The sequence below is a fragment of the Podarcis tiliguerta genome (genome assembly GCF_965153285.1).
Source record: "Podarcis tiliguerta genome assembly, chromosome: 4".
Lineage (NCBI taxonomy): Eukaryota > Metazoa > Chordata > Lepidosauria > Squamata > Lacertidae > Podarcis > Podarcis tiliguerta.
This window is the reverse complement of record NC_139537.1, coordinates 4,897,529-4,919,638: the sequence shown is the minus strand read 5'-3', so window position 1 is coordinate 4,919,638 and position 22,110 is coordinate 4,897,529. Positions and strand designations below refer to the sequence as shown.

Genomic DNA, 22,110 nt, shown 5'->3' with positions numbered 1-22,110 from the left:
CCTTGTGGGAGTCCTGTCGCCACAGTCTTCAATAAAGACCAAGCCTACTGGCTGCTGTTTTGCTCTGCTATTCCTGGCTGGTGTCCTTGTTTTTTGTCCAAGGGAGCCCTCAGATTTCTCCGTTAACAGAAGCAAAGCGGCTAATAAGCCCGACCTTCAAGGAACGGTTGCAACAGGTCCCCTCTCACCACACGCAGGAGGGAGAACCCTGAACAATGGTGTGCAAGGCCTTATATAGAGTTTTGAAATTGCCCACCCAGTCGCCCAAGACCCACCCACCCCCCAACAAAAATCATACATACATCACAGAAAAAGGCACTCTACAGCAGAAATCCTGCCTGCCAGGATACCTGACAATGGTCACTGATTGCATTACCTGAGCAGACCCGCCATTCTTTTGTGATGGTTAATACTTTAGTTCTTGAATCCGGTCACAGGCTCACCCTAGTCATACACAAATACGCCTTTAAGACAGGATTTGCAAGCAAAAAGACAAAGGGAAGGCTTCCCCCATTTGCCTCCCTACTGCAGAGGAATATTTGAGGCCATTGGAAGAGTCAAAATGGCCCCAGGATTGCTCTCCTGTACTATTTCAGACACATGGTTCATATATTTAGATATGTGTGCATTTATGGACATTTATTCTAGATTTGAGACCTTAAAATTCTTATAGCATCGCCAATGGGGGCCTAGACAGCTCCTTCCTCAAGAGCCTGAGATGTGGCTGTAAAGAGATGGGGTGGTCTCCTTCCTTGTAGGGAGGGAGAGCAAAGGAAGATCTTGTCCTGGTTTGCACACCCCTGCAAACAGCCATGGAAATGGCACCAATATAACGAAAGCAAAATGACTCTGTTCTCATGCAAATTTCCCATTTTTGGGTTGGTACTGAAGACCTGCTAACACTCATCTCCTGGCACAAGACCAGCCAGTTTTTAAGCCGATCTATTTCTTTCTTTCTTTAGTTTGAGTCACTGGGGAATGCAGTCTGAGTTCCCCATGGCAGGCCTTGCCAGATGCTAGAATTGAGGCAAGTGAGCTATCTGGATGTCGCAATTATCAACTGGCAGTTTGAAATCTTCTCTGCCAGCAAACAAAAAAAGCCCCGAGATTTCTCGATTGGAACTGATTAACAGGCCTCAGTCTAGTTCAAGGCGGTTCAAAAAGAAGGCAAAAGGTAAACACTGTGAATTATATTTATAAATCTAACTTGAATGATTGCAGAGAATAAAATGATCTGTCCTGACTCCAACTGTCTTTTTTTCAGCCTGAACAAAATACCAGGGGCAAATGGATGGGGCTTCACAATTAAAGGAAGGAGTTAGCAAATAACACCTCTCCTAGATGGCCGGGGATTGCAGTGTTTAGATGGCTTTGCTCAGAGATCAGTAACCAAATGGGCTCATCTCAGAACCACAGCAAATTCTTCAACACCCTGACTGACTGAAGACCAAGAGAAAAACCATCACAAATTCCTTGCACTAATTAATTTAATCAGATTTCTGCCCTGCAATCACCAATGTCACCAAGGCAGCTTACAATAACAAAATCTTGCTTAAAAACTACTATAAAAACAGCAGGGCAGGGGAAATCCGTGAAACTAGGCCATTAAAACACCAAACAACAGAAGACAATTAAACAGGGGCTCAGACATTATTTCAAGTTGCTAGAGAACAGACCAGGTTTAGCCTGGTGCCAAAAAACAATGAAAGGTCCAAGATAAATATCATCAGGGAGGAATTCTCACAATTTGGGCACCTTCCCTCTCTATAGTAACCTCCCCCCACCGCGCCCTGTTTAACCTCCAAGCAAATTGGATCACACTTCTCAGGCAATACACTTTTTCACTAATGCCTCTAAAAATATTAGCGGCACAACAAATTCCCTGCATTGTTTGCGCTGTCGAGCCTGCCTGTTATTTCGCACACCAGTTCTGTTCCAAACTGAATTTCTGCCTCTGCTACAGCCTGCAGGCATTGTTTAAAGAGAAGGAATTGGCTACGCTCTGTCCTCTGTGGCCGGAGGCAGCAGTGCTTCTGAACATGACTTGCTGAAAACCACAGGGAGAGATGCTCTTGTGCTCAGATCCTGCGTGGGGGGGGGGGGGTTGCCACAGGCACCTGGAGAGTCACTATGGAAGCAAGATGCTGGCCTAGATGGGCCCCTATTGGCCTGACCCAGCAGGCTCTTCTCAGATGGCTCAGTCAGTAGAGCGTGAGACTTTTAATCTCAGCATCATGGGTTTGAATCCCGTGTTGAATCCTGCATTGCAGGAGTTGGACTAGATGATCCTCGTGGTCCCTTCCGATTCTAAGAGTCTTTGATTCTTATGTTCTTTTCTCAGAGGTGTGCAGGCAATTCCCCACCACCACCACTGTGATGGAGCCTCAAACCACATGCCAGGGCGGAGAAGAAAAAACATAGGCCAGATAACAAAAGAAAAAAAAAGTTTATTGACAAAATTGTTTCTGCTGAGAGCAGAAAACTGACACACACACACAGACACCCCAAACGCAAACAAAAGACCGGCTGCCTTTGCTGCCAAAGTCAAGCGCTGAACCTCAACTCCTTTCCTCTCTGGAGTTTTTAGCTGCCTCAAACACTTCAGCAGAATGACAACGAAAGAGCCCAGCGGGGCAGCACTTCTGCGGCAGGGATGAGGGCAGGAATGGGTCCCACTTCCCAGCCAGGATTCAGGGCAGGCCTGGATCGCACACACACCAGCCTGCTTTCCAAAGGGCCCGGCTCAGGGAGACATTCCCCTCCTTTCCTGCTCCACGGAGGACATACACACATCCAAAGGCTGGACTGAGTTCTTTTGGGAATCTAGATCATCCACTGGTCCTGATCTTGCTCTGCTCCTTCCATATCCACCTGGGGAGAGACACAAAACGATTAATTGCTAAGAGGCCAAGCTGAAAGGGATGCCCACTGCGAATGGATAGCCTCTTGTGAGGATGTGAGCTACATGCCCAGGCCCCCTGAGCTGCTCAGCTCCTTCAGCACTGCAGCACCTCTGCTGAGGCCCTCCTTGTATGCACTGCTGTCTCCCTCATGGTCCGCTGTCTGGCTGCAAGGGCGCCCCAGTGAATCCCAAAGAATTCTTCCCAGATCTAGACATGGGAACGAGGAAGCCAAGACCCGCGAGGAGCCCCCTACCAACCTCATTGATCTCCCCATCATCCGGAGACTCGTTGTAGTCGTTCATCTCGTCCATATCTTGCATGTCCTCATCATCTTCAGAGTCTTCCTCGCTGTCCTCGTCATCTTCGTCATCCTCTTCTTCCTCCTCGTCATAAGTCTGCTAAGGCAAAGCAAAGGCGCAGCCATCACTTTCCTGCCAGCCTCTCCTCCCGGCTCCTGTGCGCCACAGAGCCCTTGTCCATAATGTGGGATCTTTCCTGTTCCAGCCCCTGGTCAACAGCTGACTTAACTGGCTGCTCTGCTTAATGTTTTGCAAACTGCCTTGATACGGCTGTTACCGTTAAAGGTGATATGACAATATTTCAAATAAATTCAACCATGTGGCTTACCATGTAAGCTCTCAAGACAATATTACAATTTGTCTACAGCCCCTGCTATCCTCAAGGCGGATTGCAGCTTTAAAACGCAGGAAGTTCCTCTCAATCCTGCAAGCTCTCCTTCTAAATGATATGAAACACCCGTCTCAGTTCCTTTCCCTTTCTTACACATGCAACAATCTTTCTTCTTAAAAGGAGTCCAAGATTTCTCCGCTCTTATGTAGCTCCTAAAGGGTAAGCCTAGAATTTCTCACATCCTAATTAAGCCTAGAAGGTCTTGTGCTTTTGCCACCCCTCCCTGCAAGATACAGGTGCCTGTTTTTCTGTGCACTCTGCAGAAGATGGTTATAACAGCAACCAGGAGAGCAGGAACCATTCCTCTTTTAAGAGCAACCAGGGAATGGCTCAATAGGAACCAGAGGGTTTAGGCTTGCAGAGGAGGGATGATATGGGGGTGGCAATTGTGAGATCCTGATGTAAATGGTCCAAGTGAGAGGAACCATGAGAGGAAAGGACCCAAGAGATGGAGTGAAGGCATTAGGCACATCTAAGATAAGTGACGGAGGTGGAGGCAATCCCAGGACAACAAGGCCCTGTCCTCTGGTGTGTTATCATTATCTAAGTGTGCGATGGTGGTGATAATAATACTAATGGCAGCCCATAACCTGCCCAGATCCACAGCTCCTTGAACAAACCCTCCCAATCTAGGTGCAGAACACCCCCCAAGGGCTGACAAGGTTGTTACCTCGGAGGCAGGCTTCCCAATTGGGACCAAGTTGTTATCTTTCTCAGCGATGCTCTGCAGCTGTGACAAAGGGAGAAAATGTTAAATTAATTCAGAGAAACTATCAAGAACATCCAGAAGGAAGGTTCAAGATGAAGACAGGTGAATTGGAGGGGAAAGCGGGGGAAAGGACACGCTTTCCAACGGACAAAGTATGAGATTGCCCTCAGGAAAAAGCTCTTTCTTTTTCCTGTTCACTTCACAGAAGCATAGAGTTTAAAGACCACCAGAGTCATCTAGTCCAACCAATCACAGCTCAAGAATCCCCGGCAGGTGGCCGGCCAGCCTCTGTTTTACAAACCTCCAATGAAGGAGAGGCCACCACTTTTGAGCAGCTCTTACTGTCAGAAAGTTCTTCCTAATGTTTGGCTGGCTCCATCCGACAGCCCTGCTCCTTCCTCTTCTTTATTCCCAAAGACCCCTCTCCTCCTTTCATGGCTCACCCAGGCCTGATGCTGCTGTTCTTGCTGCTGAAGCTCATTCTCATCCACACATGGCCGGTCCAGGTTAAACCACAGCGCCTCAGTGACTCGTGGGAAGAGGGAAGGAAAGAGTGTGGACATGATTTCCTAAGGGATTGGGAGAAGAAAAATGGTTGGAAAAGCACTACAGTGGTACCCGAATGCACGTGACATCATTTTGAGCGTCTGCACATGCGCGAGCGGCGAAACCTGGAAGTAACGCGCTCTGTTACTTCCGGGTCGCCGCGGAGTGCAACCCGAAAACACTCAGCCCGAAGCTACTTCAACCCAAGGTATGACTGTATAGTCAGCTATGGGACTATAAAGGACTGGGGCAGGTCTGATCCTGTGTCCCTAAGAAACGATCCTTCACTCATCGGCCACACAGCCAAACCATCGCCACATTGTACCAAGGGGTTCCAGGCACAGGCAGTACCCAACACATGGTCTTCAGCAAACACACTTCAACCTCCTAGTGCTAGAAAAATGAGTACTTGATGCTAACACATGTAAATGAAGCAGCATTGGTTCGTTTTGCATTCATTTGGATTGGATGTATCGCAGGCATCTCAGAGGACCAAGGTAAAGGACCCCTGGATAGTTATGTCCAGTCAAAGGTGACTATGGGGTGGGACACTCATCTTGTTTTCAGGCCAAGGGAGCCGGCATTTGTTCAGAGACAGCTTTCTGGGTCATGTGGCCAGCATGACTAAACCGCTTCCGGCACAACGGAACACCGTGACAGAAACCAGAGCGCATGGAAATGCAGTTTATCTTCCCGCTGCAGCGGTACCTATTTATCTACTTGCACTAGTGTGCTTTCAAACTACTAGGTTGATGCTTTTGAATTATGGTGCTGGAGGAGATTCTTGAGAGTCCCATGGACTGCAAGAAGATCAAACCTATACATTCTTAAGGAAATCAGCCCTGAGTGCTCACTGGAAGGACAGATCCTGAAGCTGAGGCTCCAATACTTTGGCCAGCTCATGAGAAGACTCGACTCCCTGGAAAAGACCCTGATGTTGGGAAAGATGGAGGGCACAAGGAGAAGGGGACGACGGAGGATGAGATGGTGGGACAGTGTTCTTGAAGCTACCAGCATGAGTTTGACCAAACTGCGGAAGGCAGAGGAAGACAGGAGTGCCTGGCGTGCTCTGGTCCAGGGGGTCACAAAGAGTCGGACACGACTAAACAACAAGAAAGGCTACGAGGGAACTGAGTGGAGCTGCACTTAATTGCATCTTGAATGATAAATATAGGACTAATAAGGCAAGCAGTTTATCACATGGTGAAAGTTTTCACAGCACAAGAGTGGCTGGGGAAGCCCAGCCAGATGGGCAGGGTATAAATAATAAATTATTATTATTAATTATTATATTTGTTGTTGTTTAGTCGTTTCACGATCTGTCCTTCCAGTGAGCACTCAGGGCTGATTTCCTTAAGAATGGATAGGTTTGATCTTCTTGCAGTCCATGGGACTCTCAAGTCTCCTCCAGCACCAGAATTCAAAAGCATCCATTCTTTGGCGATCAGCCTTCTTTATGCTCCAGCTCTCACTTCCATACATCACTACTGGGAAAACCAGAGCTTTAACTATACGGACCTTTGTCGGCAAGGTGATGTCTCTGCTTATTATTATATTACAAGATGAGAAACAAATAAAAATAATCATTACAATTATAATATAATATTAAGCAAGGGACGGAGCTGGGGGCACCGCCTTCTCTCCCTCCCTCTATGGGGTCAGGATTCTCCCCTCACACACACTTTCTCTCAGGCCCAGGAATACTTGGCGGGGCCTTTGGGGGGTCACAGAGTGAGACCCCCCCCCGCACCTATTTTAGGCACTGCCCGGGGGTGTTAAATGGGCTCCCCTGCAAGCCAAAGGTCATGACCTCCAGCGGCCAACACATCCGGGTCATTGAGCCCGCGGTGCCCCCGGTCCCCCCCCTCCGTGCATCTCCTTCTCTCCTGCCCCCCCCCTTCCCTTCCCCTCTCCCCTCACCTCCCACTTCGTTGCTGAGGGAGAAGCCGGCCCCGGTTCGAATCCCCCATGCCCCCGGAAGCGCACCTGCCATGCTCCGGAAGCGCTCTGCGGCGGCGGGGGGTGTTTCGGGTCTTGTTTGTTTCACTCAACATCTTTCACCGGAAGTGTTTTCCCCTCTTCACTTTTTTCTAGCTCTAGGTTTTCCACGTACTCAGTGCGCAGGCGCAGGAAAGGCTCCTGACCGCGCCCCTCCCAGGAGGATTCCTGCGCGCCTGCGCAGTGGAGCCCTGTAGTGTCCTCGAGGGGCGTGTTTAATCAGGCGCTTATTCATGCAGCTGTTAAGGAGGGAGGGGAAAGAAGGGGCAAGTTATTTGATTGGTTGATCGACCAAGCAATGAAATAATTTAATTGGTTGATTTAAAAAATGCGATTCTTACTTCAAGCTGAACCCTGTTTAATTTTATTGTCAATAAAACCAGATTCGGTAGTAAAGGAGAAGTATTTAATGTGTTTGAAAATGCTGCATTTGGGATGGGAAGAGGAAGCTGGGGAGAAACTGACAGCTGATTGTTTCGCCTGCTAGAGCTGCTTGCATGTGGCTCCTTTCAGCCTCAAAACCAAAATGTTTAATAAGGGAAAAACAAGAACAAAAGTTTGCATGAAAGTGGCAGAGGCAGTTTGGTGCAGTGGTTAGAGCAGTGGTGGCCAAACTTGGCCCTCCAGCTGTTTTGGGACTACAGTTCCCACCATCCCTGACCACTGGTCCTGTTAGCTGTGGCTGATGGGAGTTGTAGTCCCAAAACAGCTGGAGGACCAAGTTTGGCCACCACTGGGTTAGTGTCAGACTGGGACCTGGAGGAGAGAAGAGTTTGAATTCCTCACCAGGCTCTCACAGGGTGACCTTAGGTGCCAGTCACCGCTTCTCAGCCTAACCTACCTTGCGGGCTTGCTGTTGTTGGGGGCATAAAGTAAGGAGGAGGAGAGCCAGAAAAAGGTTGAATATAAATGCAAGTAATAATTGTCATTGATAATAGTGAGCAGGGAATGGGCCAGATTCATACTTCCCCTGTTGGACTTCCGCACCCCCTACAAATCTATTTTTTTAAATAATATTTTATTAAGACTTTTGCATAGAAAAAAGAAAGAAAAATACAAAAATACAAAAATAAAAAGAAAAACAAGTAAAAACAATTCCATTTTCATAATATTTCTTACGTTTGCTTATTTCCCAGACTTCCCCACACCTCCCCTCACTGTATTCCAATTCAAATATTTAATCAGCAAATCCCTTCCCTCAGTCTTTTCTTAATCTTTATCTTAATATATTAAACCTTTAATTCTTCATCTTTTTAACCTTCGAATTTTCCATACTCCTTCACTACATTATCACTAATAACCTTTTAACCTCCATCCGATGTCATTCTAACATTCATTGATTTTATAATATTTCTGTAAATAGTCTTTGAATTTCTTCCAAACTTCCTCCACCGTCTCTTCTCCCTGGTCTCTGATTCTGCCAGTCTTTCTGCCAATTCCATATAGTCCATCACCTTCATCTGCCATTCTTCCTGGGTGGGTAATTCTTGTGTCTTCCAATACTTCGCAATAAGTGTTCTTGCTGCTGTTGTGGCATACATGAAGAAAGTTCTATCCTTCTTTAACACCAATTGGCCGACCATGCACCCCCTACAAATCAACCCTTGCCTGCTTCACTCCGTCTGGAACTTGCCTGCCTGCCTGCTGTAATATCATTAAATAAATGCATTTACGTAGGTGCTCTTCAGCCCCTTCTGGACCGGTCATTCCTACGGTCCAGATAGGAGGTGTGAAGTAGCAGCTTAAAAAACAGCAACCCAAAAGCATGCGCAGAGTTCCTCTCCTCTCTGCCCTATTCATTGACGAGCAAGCAAGCTGCCTGAGTCGATCCGATGAAACAGCTTCCTTGGCAGGTCTTATTTCTGTGGTTTGGTAGAATCACTCGCAGGAGCACAAATTTATTCAAAATTGCAAAACGATAAAATCAGCTGATGTCGATGCCACCTGCTTTTTAGGACCTTAATAGAAAGCATCCAGTTCTGCAACAAGCAAGCCACTCCTTCCTGGAATTAGAACTCACTATTTGTCTCCAAAGTCCAAAGTTCTAACCTCTGTTATGTAAAATCTTCCCAGAGCTCAGCAGCAGCAGCAGAAATCATGCTTTGAACTCAGAAAGTCCCATCCTGAGTTCTAAACAGTAAAGAATCAGTCACCTCCTACAAGCAGCCAGAAGGGCTGTTCAAATTCAAACTTTGCTTATCTGGTCTGAAAAGCAGAATTTGGGGGGGGGGGGTGGACATCTCTACATACAACACAATTCTATGTGTTTGGGACATGGGGTAGGTTGCCAACAAACTTGGCTCTTATTCTGAGGGATATTTCTTCCACTTATTTCTGTAATGTTCTTGTTAGAGGAAAAAATGGGGGGTTTGGCTTTTGCTGCCCAGCTCCCCCAGGGACTGGGTCCCCTAAGTCCATGATTGGTCAGAGATGAATGGATGGAGGCAGGATCTTTATTTTTCTTTTGCAACAAAGTTCCCTCCCCTCCTTGCAAAGAGGTCAGAGAGATCCAGAGCAATGGTGCGCAAGCCCCTATAAAGACTTTTTTGAAATTGCCCACCCTGTAGCCCAAAACCACTTCCCAAAATATCATACCTACATCACAGAAGGAGGCGGTCTACAGCAGAAATTTAAGAGGGTTGCTTCTCTCCTGTCTGCCAGGATACCTGATAATGCCTCACTTGATTGCAGTTTCTGGGTGGCCTGGCCATTCCTTTGAGATGGTAAATACTTTAGTTCCTTTCACATATCAATACAGTCACACCTTGGGTTGAAGTTGCTTCAGGTTGAGCTCTTTCGGGTTGCAATCTGCACCGACCTGGAAGTAATGGAACACGTTACTTCCGGGTTTCGCTGCTTGCGCATGCACAGACGCTCAAAATGACACCATGCGCATGTGCGGAAGCGGCAAATTGCGACCCGCGCATGTGCAGATGTGCAGTCGTGGGGTGCGTTCGCTTCAGGATGCGAACCGGGCTTCAGAACGGATCCCGTTCGCATCCTGAGGTACCACCGTAGTTTATTAAACTTAACAGATACTTGCTGAACTGTATTTGCAGGGACTTGTAAGTTCCTACAGTCCAAAGCTTTCCCCATTTCCTTCCTCCTTGCAGAGAAATATTTGAGGTCAATTTGGGAGAGCCAAAATGGCTTCAGGGTTGCTATGTTTTTGCCTTGTACATATATGAACATTTATTCTATATTTGAGACCTTAGAATTCTTATAACACTCTTAACTGCCTTCTCCGTAACCAGATAAAGGTTATCTCTAAATACCTGATTCTGAGCACAACCAACAGAGTAAAGTCTCCTATCTCCCAGGAATCTTGCTTTGCAAGCTTCGCAAATCAAGGACAGGCTCAGGTGCACAATGGCCTGATTTGACAAGAGAGTCCGCCTGCTGCTAAGTCCTCATCATGATCTGTGCAGTTTATTAGCAGCCATAAAACTGTTTGTCCCAGGAAGGCTAAGTGAGGTCCTGGGCGTACGCCAAGCAGATATTGTACATGCTTATAAGTCTCAAAGACTTCAATCAAGGAGACTCACGGTCGCATAAGAAGTACTTATTCCTGCATTGCAGGGGGGTTGGACTAGATGATCCCTGGGGTCCCTTTCCAAGTCCACGATTCTAAGCATCTTTGCAATGGATTAGGGCTTAAGGTAACATCCTTAGTATATGCTGAGGGTCCGCCACGCCCTCCTGTTCTGATCTGCAGGTCCAAATGTAGACCAGGGCAAAGGGTTGACCGGTGCTTCAAAGGACCCAGTTGCAGGGATGCCAAAACAAGACGCACAAAACTTCAGAGTAGCTCAGTTGGTTGGAGGGTGGCACTGATAACGCCAAGGTTGCAGGTTCGATCCCTGCAAGAGGCAGCTGCATGTTCTTGCATTGCAGGGGGTTCCATTGGGTCCCTTCCAACTCGACAATTCTCTCCGAATTCTATTCTAATTCGAATGCTTTATTATAAAGGTGTATCAAGAGATTTACATGCAGGATTCCTTGCCGCTACACTTCAGGTTGGCCACTGAAGCGGCATGGCTTTGTCAGTGAGGCTTACTTATAGGAAAAGCAAGCTCAGCTAGCTGGCAGTAACAGCCTCATTTCTTCTTCTTCTTTGGCGATCCCTCGTAGCCGAGTAAGATTGTCTTCCATGAACACGGTTTTAACAATGAGTCCGTAAGTGACTGTGGAGGCCAATTCTGGATCCACACATCCTTCCACAGTGGGGACATTGGTTTCCGGGTGGGAGTTGATCACGGTGTGGATTTGCCAAGCGTCCTGAGTTCGAGTGTCTTCAAAGCCCATGACACCTTTGGTAAAGGCTTTTCCAACTGGAGCGCTCGCAGGCCAGTGTTTCCCAGTGGTTGGTGTTTATACTACATTTTTAAAGATTTGCCTTGAGACAGTCTTTGAACCTCTTTTGTTGACCACCAGCATTACACTTTCCATTTTTAAGTTCAGAATAGAGTAGTTGCTTTGGCAGACGATCACCAGGCATCCGCACAATATGACCAGTCTAACGAAGTTGATGTTGAAGAATCATTGCTTCGACACTGGTTATCTTTGCTTCTTCTAGTACACTGGTATTACCGTAGTTCGCCTATCCCCCCAAGTGATGGGTCAAATTTTTGGGAGACACCAAAAAATTAACCACACCTGGCTTAAAGGCCTCTTCCCCACCACCGCTGGCTTAGAAGCCTGCCCTCCCCTAACTTGCTAAACCAAAAGTTAAGGCTTCAAAGCAAGCAGATAAGCAGATGTAACCCCATTTTACAGCTCACAGCAATTCACCCCACTGTTCTCTTCTGGCAATTGCCTCCTCACCTCCCTCACCCCAGTTTAAAACTACTGCCCTTTATTCCAACTCATGCTGCATCTCTATTGGACTTGAAACCGTTTCACATTGCATATTTACCATATTTTTCTGTGTATAATAATAATAATAATATCTTTATTGTCATTGCCCCCTTTGGGGACAACGAAATTACTTGACTGCTCCATAAAAACACTAATTAAACAATACAGTATAATACAGCAAGGGAGATTAGATGACTTTCAAAGTCCGGGCTTCCCATATAAAAGGTAAAGGTAAAGGTACCCCTGCCCGTATGGGCCAGTCTTGACAGACTCTAGGGTTGTGCGCTCATCTCACTCAAGAGGCCGGGAGCATTATGCTAAAAATTGAGGGTCGTCTTATATACGGATAGTGGAGAGGTGGGACGGGCGATTGGTGGCTGCCGCGAGCAGGAGGTTGTCAGCGGCGTTTTTGCATGTGATTGGCAGCTGCGGGAAGATCCACTGGCTGCTGCAGCAATTGGGCGTGCGGTTGGCGCTTGCTTTCGGTGAGCGTGCAGACGATTGGCGGCTTTGTCGATGTGCGTGCAATTGGCTGTGGCGGTCCTGCGGGTTAGCGATTTTCAACACCCCCCCCCCATAAAAAGCTCAATATGTCTGGGCAATCCTCCCTCCCCCCCCCCATTTTCTCAACTTGGAGTCCCAAAATATATACATGGGAGCATCTTATAGATGGAAAAATACGGTATTTTATTACAGTGTTTTAGACTGTTTCTCTCCCCCACCCCCAATCCCACAATTGCCACAGTATAAAATTGTGCAACTGTTTCTATTGCTGATGCTTTTTATGAGGAATTGCTTCAAAGTATTTGATGAATGGATGTCATGAATGGAAATAAATAGGCAAATAGACAAAGCTTTCCTTTGAACTCTTCGATTCTATGTTTTGGAGCACTTCCGAGGTGATATTCTCTGTCTCCTTGGTGGGGCACGCTTGGCAAGTGGGAGCTCAGTGCTCCTTTGTACAATCATTGACTGACGATTTCTCGGCTGATCTTTGGAACCAGTTCCTATTTCCAGGCATATTGGGAGTCTGCTTCTTTAAGGCTGAAGGAGCTCTTGGCTTTCATCAGCTGTGCTGCCAGCCCACCTGAGAGAGAAAACAGCTGGAGGTGAGAATGCTCAGGTATAAAAGGTCTGTTGGGAGGGTTCTTGTGTTTGAAAGTGGGTCTTCCTTGGCTGTATGCGCAGGTAAGTGATGGAGGAATTGACTTTTGCTCCTTTAGAAACTCTTGCCTAATATGCTTGTGAAGGACAGTTTTCTGGAATTACAATGCTGTTTGTGGAACACTGCTCATCTCCTCTCGTATATTTCCTTTCTTGTTTTCGCGTCTTTCTTCCTTATTGTTGTTACTGCTTTTTATGTATTAGAAAGTGAAGGCAGCTATTTTAAAAAGTGGATAGAAATGAAATCAGCTCGATGGCTACGGTTTTCCTGGCTCCTGTGGATTTGGGTCGTGGGCTCTTCCTCTGGGTTGCTGTTTGTTCTACAGTTGTACCTCGGGTTAAGAACTTAATTCGTTCTGGAGGTCAGTTCTTAACCTGAAACTGTTCTTAACCTGAAGCCCCACTTTAGCTAATGGGGCCTCCTGCTGCTACTGTGCCGCTGGAGCACGATTTCTGTTCTCATCCTGAAGCAAAGTTCTTAACCCAAGGTACTATTTCTGGGTTAGCGGAGTCTGTAACCTGAAGCGTATGTAACCGGAGGTACCACTGCATTACTTATTTCATAAAATTTATTCACCACCTGAATGTAAAACACACTCGAATCCATTCACAAAAAAATGTCAGTAGGAAGAATTAGCAATTTAAGATTTTTCAAAAGTTAAAATAATAGACTCAATCTTGCATCACCTTTTAAAATATCTGGGCAGCCTTGTCTATACAAAAATGTTTTCAGGAACGGTGGAAGAAGATTGGAAAAAATTTAAAAATCTATTTAGAGAAATATTGTAAAATTAATGAATGTTAGGAAATGTTGGAATGAAATTACATGACTTTAGTAGAAATATTATACGGAGTTAAGTATAAATAAATTTTAAGGTTTTGATGGTAAGATATTGTTAAAATAAATTAAGATAATTAAATGACAGAAAGCAGTGAAAAGAGGGAAAGGATTTGCAGATATAGTTAATAACTGGAATACAAAAAAGGGAGGTGTGAGGAGGTCGAGGAAATAAGTTAATGAAAGATAAGGATAAATATTGGATGTGTTTTTAATTGTTTTTGTTTTTCTTTGTGTTTTGATGTATTGTGTTTTTTGTTCTTTTTTCCCTTCTTTTTTTTACTTTTTTCCTCTTCTTTTTTTGTGCTTTTTTCTGTAACTTTTAAACTTATAATAAATATTATTTTTAAAAAAATGTTTTCAGGAGGCACAAAGAATACAGCAAAGGTTCCTAGCCGATGTCAATAAGCAGGGAGTTCCAGAGGGCAGGTTTTGCCACACTGAGAGCAAGTTCTTAACAATAAGGAACAGATATCACTTGGCACCAGTTCCGCAGATCAAAGCAGTCAAGTGGGCATATCAAGGGCACTTGTTCCCTTTTGCAAGGCTTTGTTGTTGTTGTTTAGTCGTTTAGTCGTGTCCGACTCTTCGTGACCCCCTGGACCAGAGCACGCCAGGCACTCCTGTCTTCCACTGCCACCCGCAGTTTGGTCAGATTCATGTTTGTAGCTTCGAAAACACTGTCCCACCATCTCGTCCTCTGTCGTCCCCTTCTCCTTGTGCCCTCCATCTTTCCCAGCATCTGGGTCTTTTCCAGGGAGTCTTCTCTTCTCATGAGGTGACCAAAGTCTTGGAGCCTCAGCTTCACGATCTGTCCTTCCAGTGAGCACTCAGGGCTGATTTCCTTAAGAATGTAGGATATGTAGATATGTAGGAAAATACAGGTATTCTGGGAGAGTATACATGCAGAGCTGCAAAAAATGCTAAAGATCTCTTTCAATAAAAAACCAGAGGCCTACCTCCTAGGAATAACAGATTTGGATATTCCACAAAAGAGGAAGGGTATCTTTTTATATGCCACGGCGGCAGCAAGAGTTTTGATAGCAGCAAAATGGAAGAGTAATGAAATCCCCTCTATTCAAGATTGGATCCAAAAGCTGACAGAATATGCTGAATTAGATGGTCTATCAGAAAAAATAAAGAATAAATCAAAACAGGAATTTGTTTCTAAATGGGAGGTTTTCAAAGAATATCTGAAAAATAAATATAGTAGTTTAAATTCTGTTGCAGCATTCGAGGAACTTCAGTAATAGTTGTAAGGTAGATATAAGAAATTAGATTTAATGAGAATAAGTTTAATTATAAGAAAAAATGTGTATGGGCAATAAGTAATATGAATTTGAAGTATGGAATGGACGGGAGGTCGGGTCTTTAGTGCTAAGACCAATAGATGTTTTATTGTCTGCTAGGAGTATTGTGTGTCTATGGTTGTTTTTGTGATTAGTGTATGGTTTGGTATTTGTGTTCGGTGTTTGTTTGTTTGTCTTTCTTGTTGTATAAATAAAAAACTTTATATATATATATATAAAAAGAATGGATGCGTTTGATCTTCTTGCAGTCCATGGGACTCTCAAGAGTTTCCTCCAGCACCATAATTCAAAAGCGTCAATTCTTCGGCGATCAGCCTTCTTTATGGTCCAGCTCTCACTTCCATACATCACTACTGGGAAAACCATAGCTTTTACTATACGGACCTTTGTTGGCAAGGTGATGTCTCTACTTTTTAAAATGCTGTCTAGGTTTGTCATTGCTTTCCTCCCAAGAAGCAGGCGTCTCTTAATTTCGTGGCTGCTGTCACCATCTGCAGTGATCATGGAGCCCAAGAAAGTAAAATCTCTGACTGCCTCCATTTCCTCCCCTTCTATTTGCCAGGAGGTGATGGCACCAGTGGCCATGATCTTTGCAAGGCTTTGCTTTCCAGCAAAAATAAAAGTTTAGTGTGTTTTTTAAAAAAACCTGTGAAATTGAATGGGGAAATTGGTTTCCAAAAGTGTGGGTAAGGGAAGTTCTCTTCTGATCTTACCTGGGTGAGTAGACACAGTTGGGGAGGGAGGGAGGGAGAGAGTTAAAGAAAGATGACTGAGGTGGGGGCAGAATCGTCTGCTGCAATTTCCTCTCCTGGTTGCAGGCAATGTTGATCACAGCTCCAGACATGCTCAGTTCACGGCACTGAGAGCAGCCGACCAAGCTGCCCTCTGCAGCCTTGACAAGCCAGGTGGGTCCTTGTGATTCTGCTGCAGCTGTTTGGTTCTTTGAATCTATTCCTTTCTCTCTCTCTCTCCCGCCACCATCTGCAGGGAGATGGCAGCGTGCAGGAAGTTGCTGGGGCTGCTGGCTCTCTTGGCTGCCGGGGCTGCTGATGTCTCGGTGCTGAACACGTGCATGGATGGCAAGCATCACAAGACGGATCCTGGTAAAGAGGATGAGCTGCATGGGCAGGTAGGGCGCTCTCCCCAAACAGGATTCTGAAACTCAGTTCTATTCCCTGAGCTGAGCTGTGCCAGAGAGAGTGAATGGAGGCCAACAGCAGTAAAATATCCACGGAGTCGAGAGTGGATTTCATGCTCTTTATTCAGCTCATTGTGGTGAGGAATGGAAGTTCCCCCAGAATGTCTGCTTTATAGACATTATTTACACGATGGGCCCCACATGATTGGCTAATTCCGGGATTCACCTGTAGGCCAATCAGGTTGCGGATTCACTTCCACCTGGAGCTGGATTGGGTGGCTCCTGTGGACCAATCAGACTGCTGCATTCTGAATCCTATTATTCTATGGCCAATCAGACTGCTGCATTTTGGATCCCATTCAGCTCAGTACATAACAGGCAGCCTTTGCCAAACCTGGTGCTCTGTTGATGATGTTGGACTACAACTCCCATCAATCTCAGCCAACAGAGGTTGGGCAAGGCCATAGCTCTGAAGGAAAGCCAGCTTACTATTTTTAATTTTTGCTAAGGCTATTCTAGGCTGCATCAACAGAGGTCTAGTGTCCAGATCAAGTGAAGTAATAGTCCCAGTCTATTCCATCTTGGTCAGGCCCCATCAATGTCCAGTTTGGGGCACCCCGGTTTAAGAAGGATGTTGACATCCTTCTGGAAGGGGTCAGAGGAGTATAACCAAGAGGATCTCCGGGCCACAAGCCTGGGTAGTGTGTATGGAGTTCCTGGACTGTCTAGATAAGTCTCATTGATGTGGTCGGAAGGAAAGCAGAGCAAGCTGTTTGACACCAGTTGGCTGCAGGAAGAAGAATAAGAGGAGTTTGGATTTTATATCCCGCTTTATTACTACCCTAAGGAGTCTCAAAGTGGCTAACATTCTCCTTTCCCTTCCTCCCCCACAACAAACACTCTGTGAGGTGAGTGGGGCTGAGAGACTTCAAAGAAGTGTGACTGGCCCAAGGTCACCCAGCAGCTGCTTGTGGAGGAGCAGGGAAGCGAACCAGGTTCACCAGATTACGAGTCCACCGCTCTTAACCACTACACCACACTGCAGAAGTAGCTGGAAGGAGGCAGACAAGGTGCCATCCAACCGCCTTAGGGACCCCACTCTGGATTTGTGTAGGGTTTACTCCTTAGGGTCTGGAAACCAACCCTTAAGAGCTGGGGTATCCCTTCCAACCCTATAGTTCTATAGGTGTACGATTTAATGACAAGCGAAATGAGAATAAATTTGCCACTGGCTGGGAAGCAGGGCTTGGGGTGTGAGCGAGTGAAGGCAGCGTGGAACATCCTAGTCTTCTTGTGACTTGGGAGGGAGGTGCTAGATGAGTTGGCCTTTCCTCCCCCATCCCTCTTTCCCTCTCCTCCCATAGTGCTCCCCATGGAAAGAAAATGCTTGCTGTACAAATAGCACGAGTCACGCCGCCCATGATGACCAGTCCTACCTGTACAACTTCAACTGGAACCACTGCGGGATCATGTCAGATGCGTGTAAACGGCACTTCATCCAGGACACCTGCCTCTACGAATGCTCGCCCAACCTGGGCCCCTGGATTAACAAGGTGGGCTTGGGGGTTTGACCTTTAAAGCCCTATGCGGCCTAGGACCCACAAACCTACGGGACCGCCTCTCCTGGTCTGCCCCGCGAAGGACCTTAAGGTCCACAAATGCCAACATTCTGGAGGTCCCAGGTCGCAAGGTGGTTAGATTGGTCTCAACTAGGGCCAGGGCCTTTTCAGTACTGGCCCCGATCTGGTGGAACGCTCTGTCACAAGAGACTAGGGCCCTGCGGGATTTGACATCTTTCCGCAGGGCCTGCGAGACAGAGCTGTTCCGCCTGGCCTTTGGTTTGGACTCGGTCTGACCCTTATGTTTCCCTCCCCTTACGGTTTTGATCTATGGGCTACTTTTAAAATGAGGCTGGTGTTAGATGCCCTGAGCCTGGCTCTGGCCGGGGAGGGCAGGGTATAAATAACATTATTTATTATTATTATTATTATTATTATTATTATTATTAGCAGCAGCAGCAGCAGCAGCAGCAGCAGCAGCAGCATTTCACCTGTGTACATCTACTCCCCCATGCTCCTCTAAAAGAGAACTGGACCGAATCTTTGGGTACGGGGCGCCCTTCCACTTCTCCCTAACCTTCCCCCACCCCCTGCATAAATCGAACTCATTCCTCCCCGTGCAGGTGGATCAGACCTGGCGCAAAGAAAGAATCCTGGATGTCCCGCTGTGCAAAGAAGATTGTGAGCAATGGTGGAACGACTGTCGGAATGACATGACGTGCAAGGAGAACTGGCACGTGGGCTGGGACTGGTCCCAAGGTCAGTTGGCGCTGCAGAGAGAATAATAATAATAATAATTTTATTATTTACACCCTGCCCATCTGGCTGGGTTTCCCCAGCCACTCTAGGCAGCTTCCAACAAAATATTAAAATACAGTAATGCATCAAACATTAAAAGCTTCCCTAAATGGGGCTGCCTTGAGATGTCTTCTAAAAGTCTGGTAGTTGTTTCTCTTTGACATCTGATGGGAGGGCGTTCCACAGGGCGGGGGCCACTACCGAGAAGGCCCACTGCCTGGTTCCCTATAACTTGGCTTCTCGCAGTGAGGGAACCGCCAGAAGGCCCTCGGTGCTGGACCTCAGTGTCCAGGCAGAACGATGGGGGTGGAGATGCTCCTTCAGATATACTGAACTGAGGCCGTTTAGGTTGCAGGGGTGGGACTTCTGGCCAAAATAGAGCCGGTTCACACACAATACTATTCCCCTACTTTATTTTAAATCCAAGGGGGTGGAACTAGACCAGGTCAGAGGGCCAGTTCCTTTTCTCCTCCAGCAGATCAGAGGGCCAAGTCTGAGAGGTGAGTGGGGCGTTGGGTGGCTGTGCATACAATGAAGCTGAATGTTGGAAGATTCGGGACACAAAAGGACTTCTTTACACTGTGCACAGGTAAACTGTGGAACTCTCTGCCACAGGAGGCAGTGGTGGCCTCCAGCTTGGATGACTTTAAAAGAGAATCAGACAAATTCATGGAGGAAGAGAGGGCTATTGATGGCTCCTAGTCAGGATGGCTGCCTCCCCAGAAGCTGCAATGCTTCTGAATCCTGGTTGCTGGGAACCCCTGGGAGGACAGTGTTGTCCTTGCGCTTGAATCCTGCTTGCGGGTTTCACTTTGCGGCATCCTGTTGGCCACTGTGAGAGCAGGATGCTGGCCTAGATGGGCCCCCCTTGGCCTGATCCAGCAAGCCCTTGTTAATGTTCTTACAGACCTGACAGTCCAGGTGAGTGTGTATTTGTCTGGCTGTGCACTAATGCAAACTCTTTTTAAAAAATGAATTGTCCAAATCATTTGGCCAAAATCAAAATTGTGGGTGGTATCCAGACAGGCAACGAATGAAAGAGAAGTGTCAATTCAGGGGACGGGTTTATTATATATATATATATATATATATATATATATATATATGCAGGTTTTGGTGTCCTCGGGTGTCTTCCCGTGTAAAAGTTGGGGTGTCTAGGCGACGTTTCGACGAGGTCTCACTCGTCATCTTCAGGCTGGTGCTTTCGGCTTCTTGTTACTGTTCCAGTAACAAGAAGCCGAAAGCACCAGCCTGAAGATGACGAGTGAGACCTCGTCGAAACGTCGCCTAGACACCCCAACTTTTACACGGGAAGACACCCGAGGACACCAAAACCTGCATTCCTGTACCCGTGAAAATCTACGAAAGCATATATATATATATATATACACACAATATATATATATAAATATATATAAAAACTTTATATATATATATATTTATTAGTTTTGTAACATGCCATTTTCAACAGTAATTAAACATACTTTTACATCTTATTCAATTTTTTGACTTCCATCAGTCCTGTCTGAAAATTTTCCGATATAATCTTAGTATGCATTTCTCACTTTCCCCTATTACACTTAAGACTCATAACCAATATCTCTATCTTTATCTACTTTTTAACACTTCATATATTTCTCTTTGCAAAGCTTCTTGTAGTCCTACTAGCATAATTTGTTGGTTACAATCGCTCTTCAAATAGTTCATATACTTCTTCCAATCTCCTGTAAATCTCTGGTCCCGCAGGTTTTGAATCCTTCCTGTCATTTTGTCCAATTCTGCATAGTCCATTAATTTCGTCTGCCATTCTTCTTTCATTGGAATTTCTTCTTGCTTCCAATTAGGCTAACAATACTCTTGATGCTGTTATTGCATATAAAAACAGTTTTACATCTTGCCTATTAATATCCTGGCCTATAATACCAAGTAAAAATGCTTCTGGTTTTTTTAAGAATGTATATTTCAACATCTTTTTCATCTCATTCTATATCATTTCCCAGAAGTTCTTTACTTTCTTACTTTCCCACCATATATGATAAAATGTTCCTTCTTTTTCTTTACATTTCCAACATTTATTATTTATCTTATACGTTTTAGCTAATTTGGGGAAAGGGCTTTTTCTTAAGGTTGCTGTCCTGGCTGCCGGGGACAGATTAAGTTTTGTTACGATGCCAACTTTATGTCTGGTGACTCTCCTCCTTTCTCTGGGATGGGTACCCAGCCAGCTGAGCATCTTGGAACGACAAGCCTTGCTCAGCCTGGCATCTCTTCTCTTCAATTCCAGGGTATAACCGGTGCCCCCAGGCGTCGAAGTGTCAGCTGTGGGAATTGGTCTTTCCTAGTCCACAAGACCTGTGTGAGAAGATCTGGAGCAACTCCTACAAATATACCACCTTCACGAGGGGCAGCAAGCGCTGTATCCAGATGTGGTTTAACTCAACGCAGGGCAACCCCAATGTGGAGGTGGCAAAGTACTATGCCAATGCTGGGGCGGCTCTCTCGCCCTGGACGTTCCTGGTCTTGCTTTTCCCTGCCCTCACAGCAACCTGGCTGTGAACTTTGCAAGGGACTCTCTGATCCTGAAGAGTTTTGACCCTGCAAGGTTGCGCTGGGATTTCCCACTCCCTTTATCGGGGTGAGAGTGCTCTTGTTCCGGGTTCCCAGGAAATAGCACTCCAGCTTGCCTGTAAGAAGAGTGTATCTTCCGGGACTTCCTCCGAACATTGTTTCAGCTTCTGTTCATTTCTATCGCCTCGGCAAACTTGGGCTGCTTACGGGGACATGGAAAGGGAGGTGGCCTCTAGTAACAGGGGTGTTTGCAACTCCTGGGAACACACAACTGGAAGAAGGAATAAAAGCCTGGTTCTTCAATTCAATTTGCTGTTGTGCCCTTTGCTTTCATGCCTGATTATCAATAAAGGTAAAGGTACCCCTGCCCGTACGGATCAGTCTTGACAGACTCTAGGGTTGTGCGCCCATCTCACTCAAAGAGGCCAAGGGCCAGCGCTGTCCGAAGACACTTCCGGGTCACGTGGCCAGCGTGACATCGCTGCTCTGGCGAGCCAGAGCCGCACACGGAAACGCCGTTTACCTTCCCGCTAGTAAGCGGTCCCTATTTATCTACTTGCACCCGGGGGTGCTTTCGAACTGCTAGGTTGGCAGGCGCTGGGACCGAACAGCGGGAGCGCACCCCGCCGCGGGGATTCGAACCGCCGACCTTTCGATCGGCAAGCCCTAGGCGCTGAGGCTTTAACCCACAGCGCCACCCGCGTCAATGCCTAGCCCTAAATACTTGCTTCCCACTGAAGGGGGAGTGGGTGGTGGAGAATTTTATTATTGCTTATTAATATTATCCTGCCTTTTTCCTGGGCTGAGACTCGAGGCAGCTTACTCAAATTAAAACACAGGTAAAATGCAGAAAGCTACAAACTTATAGAAGATAATAATTAAAGAATAATTAAACTCTAGTAGATTTAAACCAATATAGCAATAGATGGTAAAAACAGCACATTGCTATTTAAATGCCCCTTTCTTTAAAGTCAGTCTCCCAAAGTCTGTTGGAATAAAAGTCTTCACCTGCCCGTGAAAGGACAAGGAAGG

The 22,110-nt window shown here is 46.2% G+C and overlaps 4 protein-coding genes across 6 annotated transcripts in view; 2 read left to right on the top strand and 2 right to left on the bottom strand.

The window, feature by feature from the left end:
* Positions 1-6,130, top strand: part of RNF121 (ring finger protein 121) — a 175,900-nt gene extending 169,770 nt beyond the window's left edge. Inside the window, exon 9 of the mRNA XM_083436707.1 lies at positions 6,076-6,130. Within this exon, the coding sequence (XP_083292833.1) occupies positions 6,076-6,115 (40 nt within the window). The 3' untranslated portion in view covers positions 6,116-6,130. The remainder of the gene's footprint in view (positions 1-6,075) is intronic.
* The window catches only part of LOC310676834 (tigger transposable element-derived protein 1-like), a gene marked incomplete at its 3' end in the record, with an annotated part of 1,439,559 nt that overhangs the window by 900,923 nt on the left and 516,526 nt on the right, over positions 1-22,110 (bottom strand). The window lies entirely within an intron of this gene.
* ANAPC15 (anaphase promoting complex subunit 15) lies at positions 2,432-6,903 on the bottom strand. 2 transcript variants are annotated; one of them, XM_083436945.1, is made up of 5 exons: positions 6,769-6,903; positions 4,746-4,871; positions 4,264-4,323; positions 3,161-3,301; positions 2,432-2,871 (listed from the first exon to the last, which is right to left on the bottom strand). In XM_083436945.1, exons 2-5 carry the CDS (start codon positions 4,863-4,865, stop codon positions 2,824-2,826), a joined length of 369 nt encoding a protein of 122 aa, XP_083293071.1. In that variant the 5' UTR covers positions 4,866-4,871; positions 6,769-6,903; the 3' UTR covers positions 2,432-2,823. The 2 variants fall into 2 exon arrangements, with proteins under 2 accessions (XP_083293071.1, XP_083293072.1); XM_083436946.1 differs by having other exon boundaries at positions 3,161-3,298.
* LOC310675772 (folate receptor gamma-like) lies at positions 12,804-21,383 on the top strand. 2 transcript variants are annotated; one of them, XM_083436862.1, is made up of 5 exons: positions 12,804-12,826; positions 16,003-16,144; positions 17,518-17,706; positions 18,336-18,471; positions 20,795-21,383. In XM_083436862.1, the coding sequence occupies exons 1-5, from the start codon at positions 12,819-12,821 to the stop codon at positions 21,064-21,066; spliced, it is 747 nt and encodes a 248-aa protein (XP_083292988.1). In that variant the 5' UTR covers positions 12,804-12,818; the 3' UTR covers positions 21,067-21,383. The 2 variants fall into 2 exon arrangements, with proteins under 2 accessions (XP_083292988.1, XP_083292989.1); XM_083436863.1 differs by lacking the exon at positions 12,804-12,826 and adding an exon at positions 12,854-12,891.

Excerpts from the sequence above, each read along its gene's own strand:
- ANAPC15 (XM_083436945.1), bottom strand. The coding sequence starts at position 4,865 with ATGTCCACACTCTTTCCTTCCCTCTTCCCACGAGTCACTGAGGCGCTG. Across the intron at positions 4,324-4,745 it reads AACAGCAGCATCAGGCCTGG|CTGCAGAGCATCGCTGAGAA; the intron begins GTGAGCCATGAA and ends CCTTTGTCACAG. Across the intron at positions 3,302-4,263 it reads TTGGGAAGCCTGCCTCCGAG|CAGACTTATGACGAGGAGGA; the intron begins GTAACAACCTTG and ends GCTTTGCCTTAG.
- LOC310675772 (XM_083436862.1), top strand. Across the intron at positions 16,145-17,517 it reads AGGATGAGCTGCATGGGCAG|TGCTCCCCATGGAAAGAAAA; the intron begins GTAGGGCGCTCT and ends CTCCTCCCATAG. Across the intron at positions 17,707-18,335 it reads TGGGCCCCTGGATTAACAAG|GTGGATCAGACCTGGCGCAA; the intron begins GTGGGCTTGGGG and ends CTCCCCGTGCAG.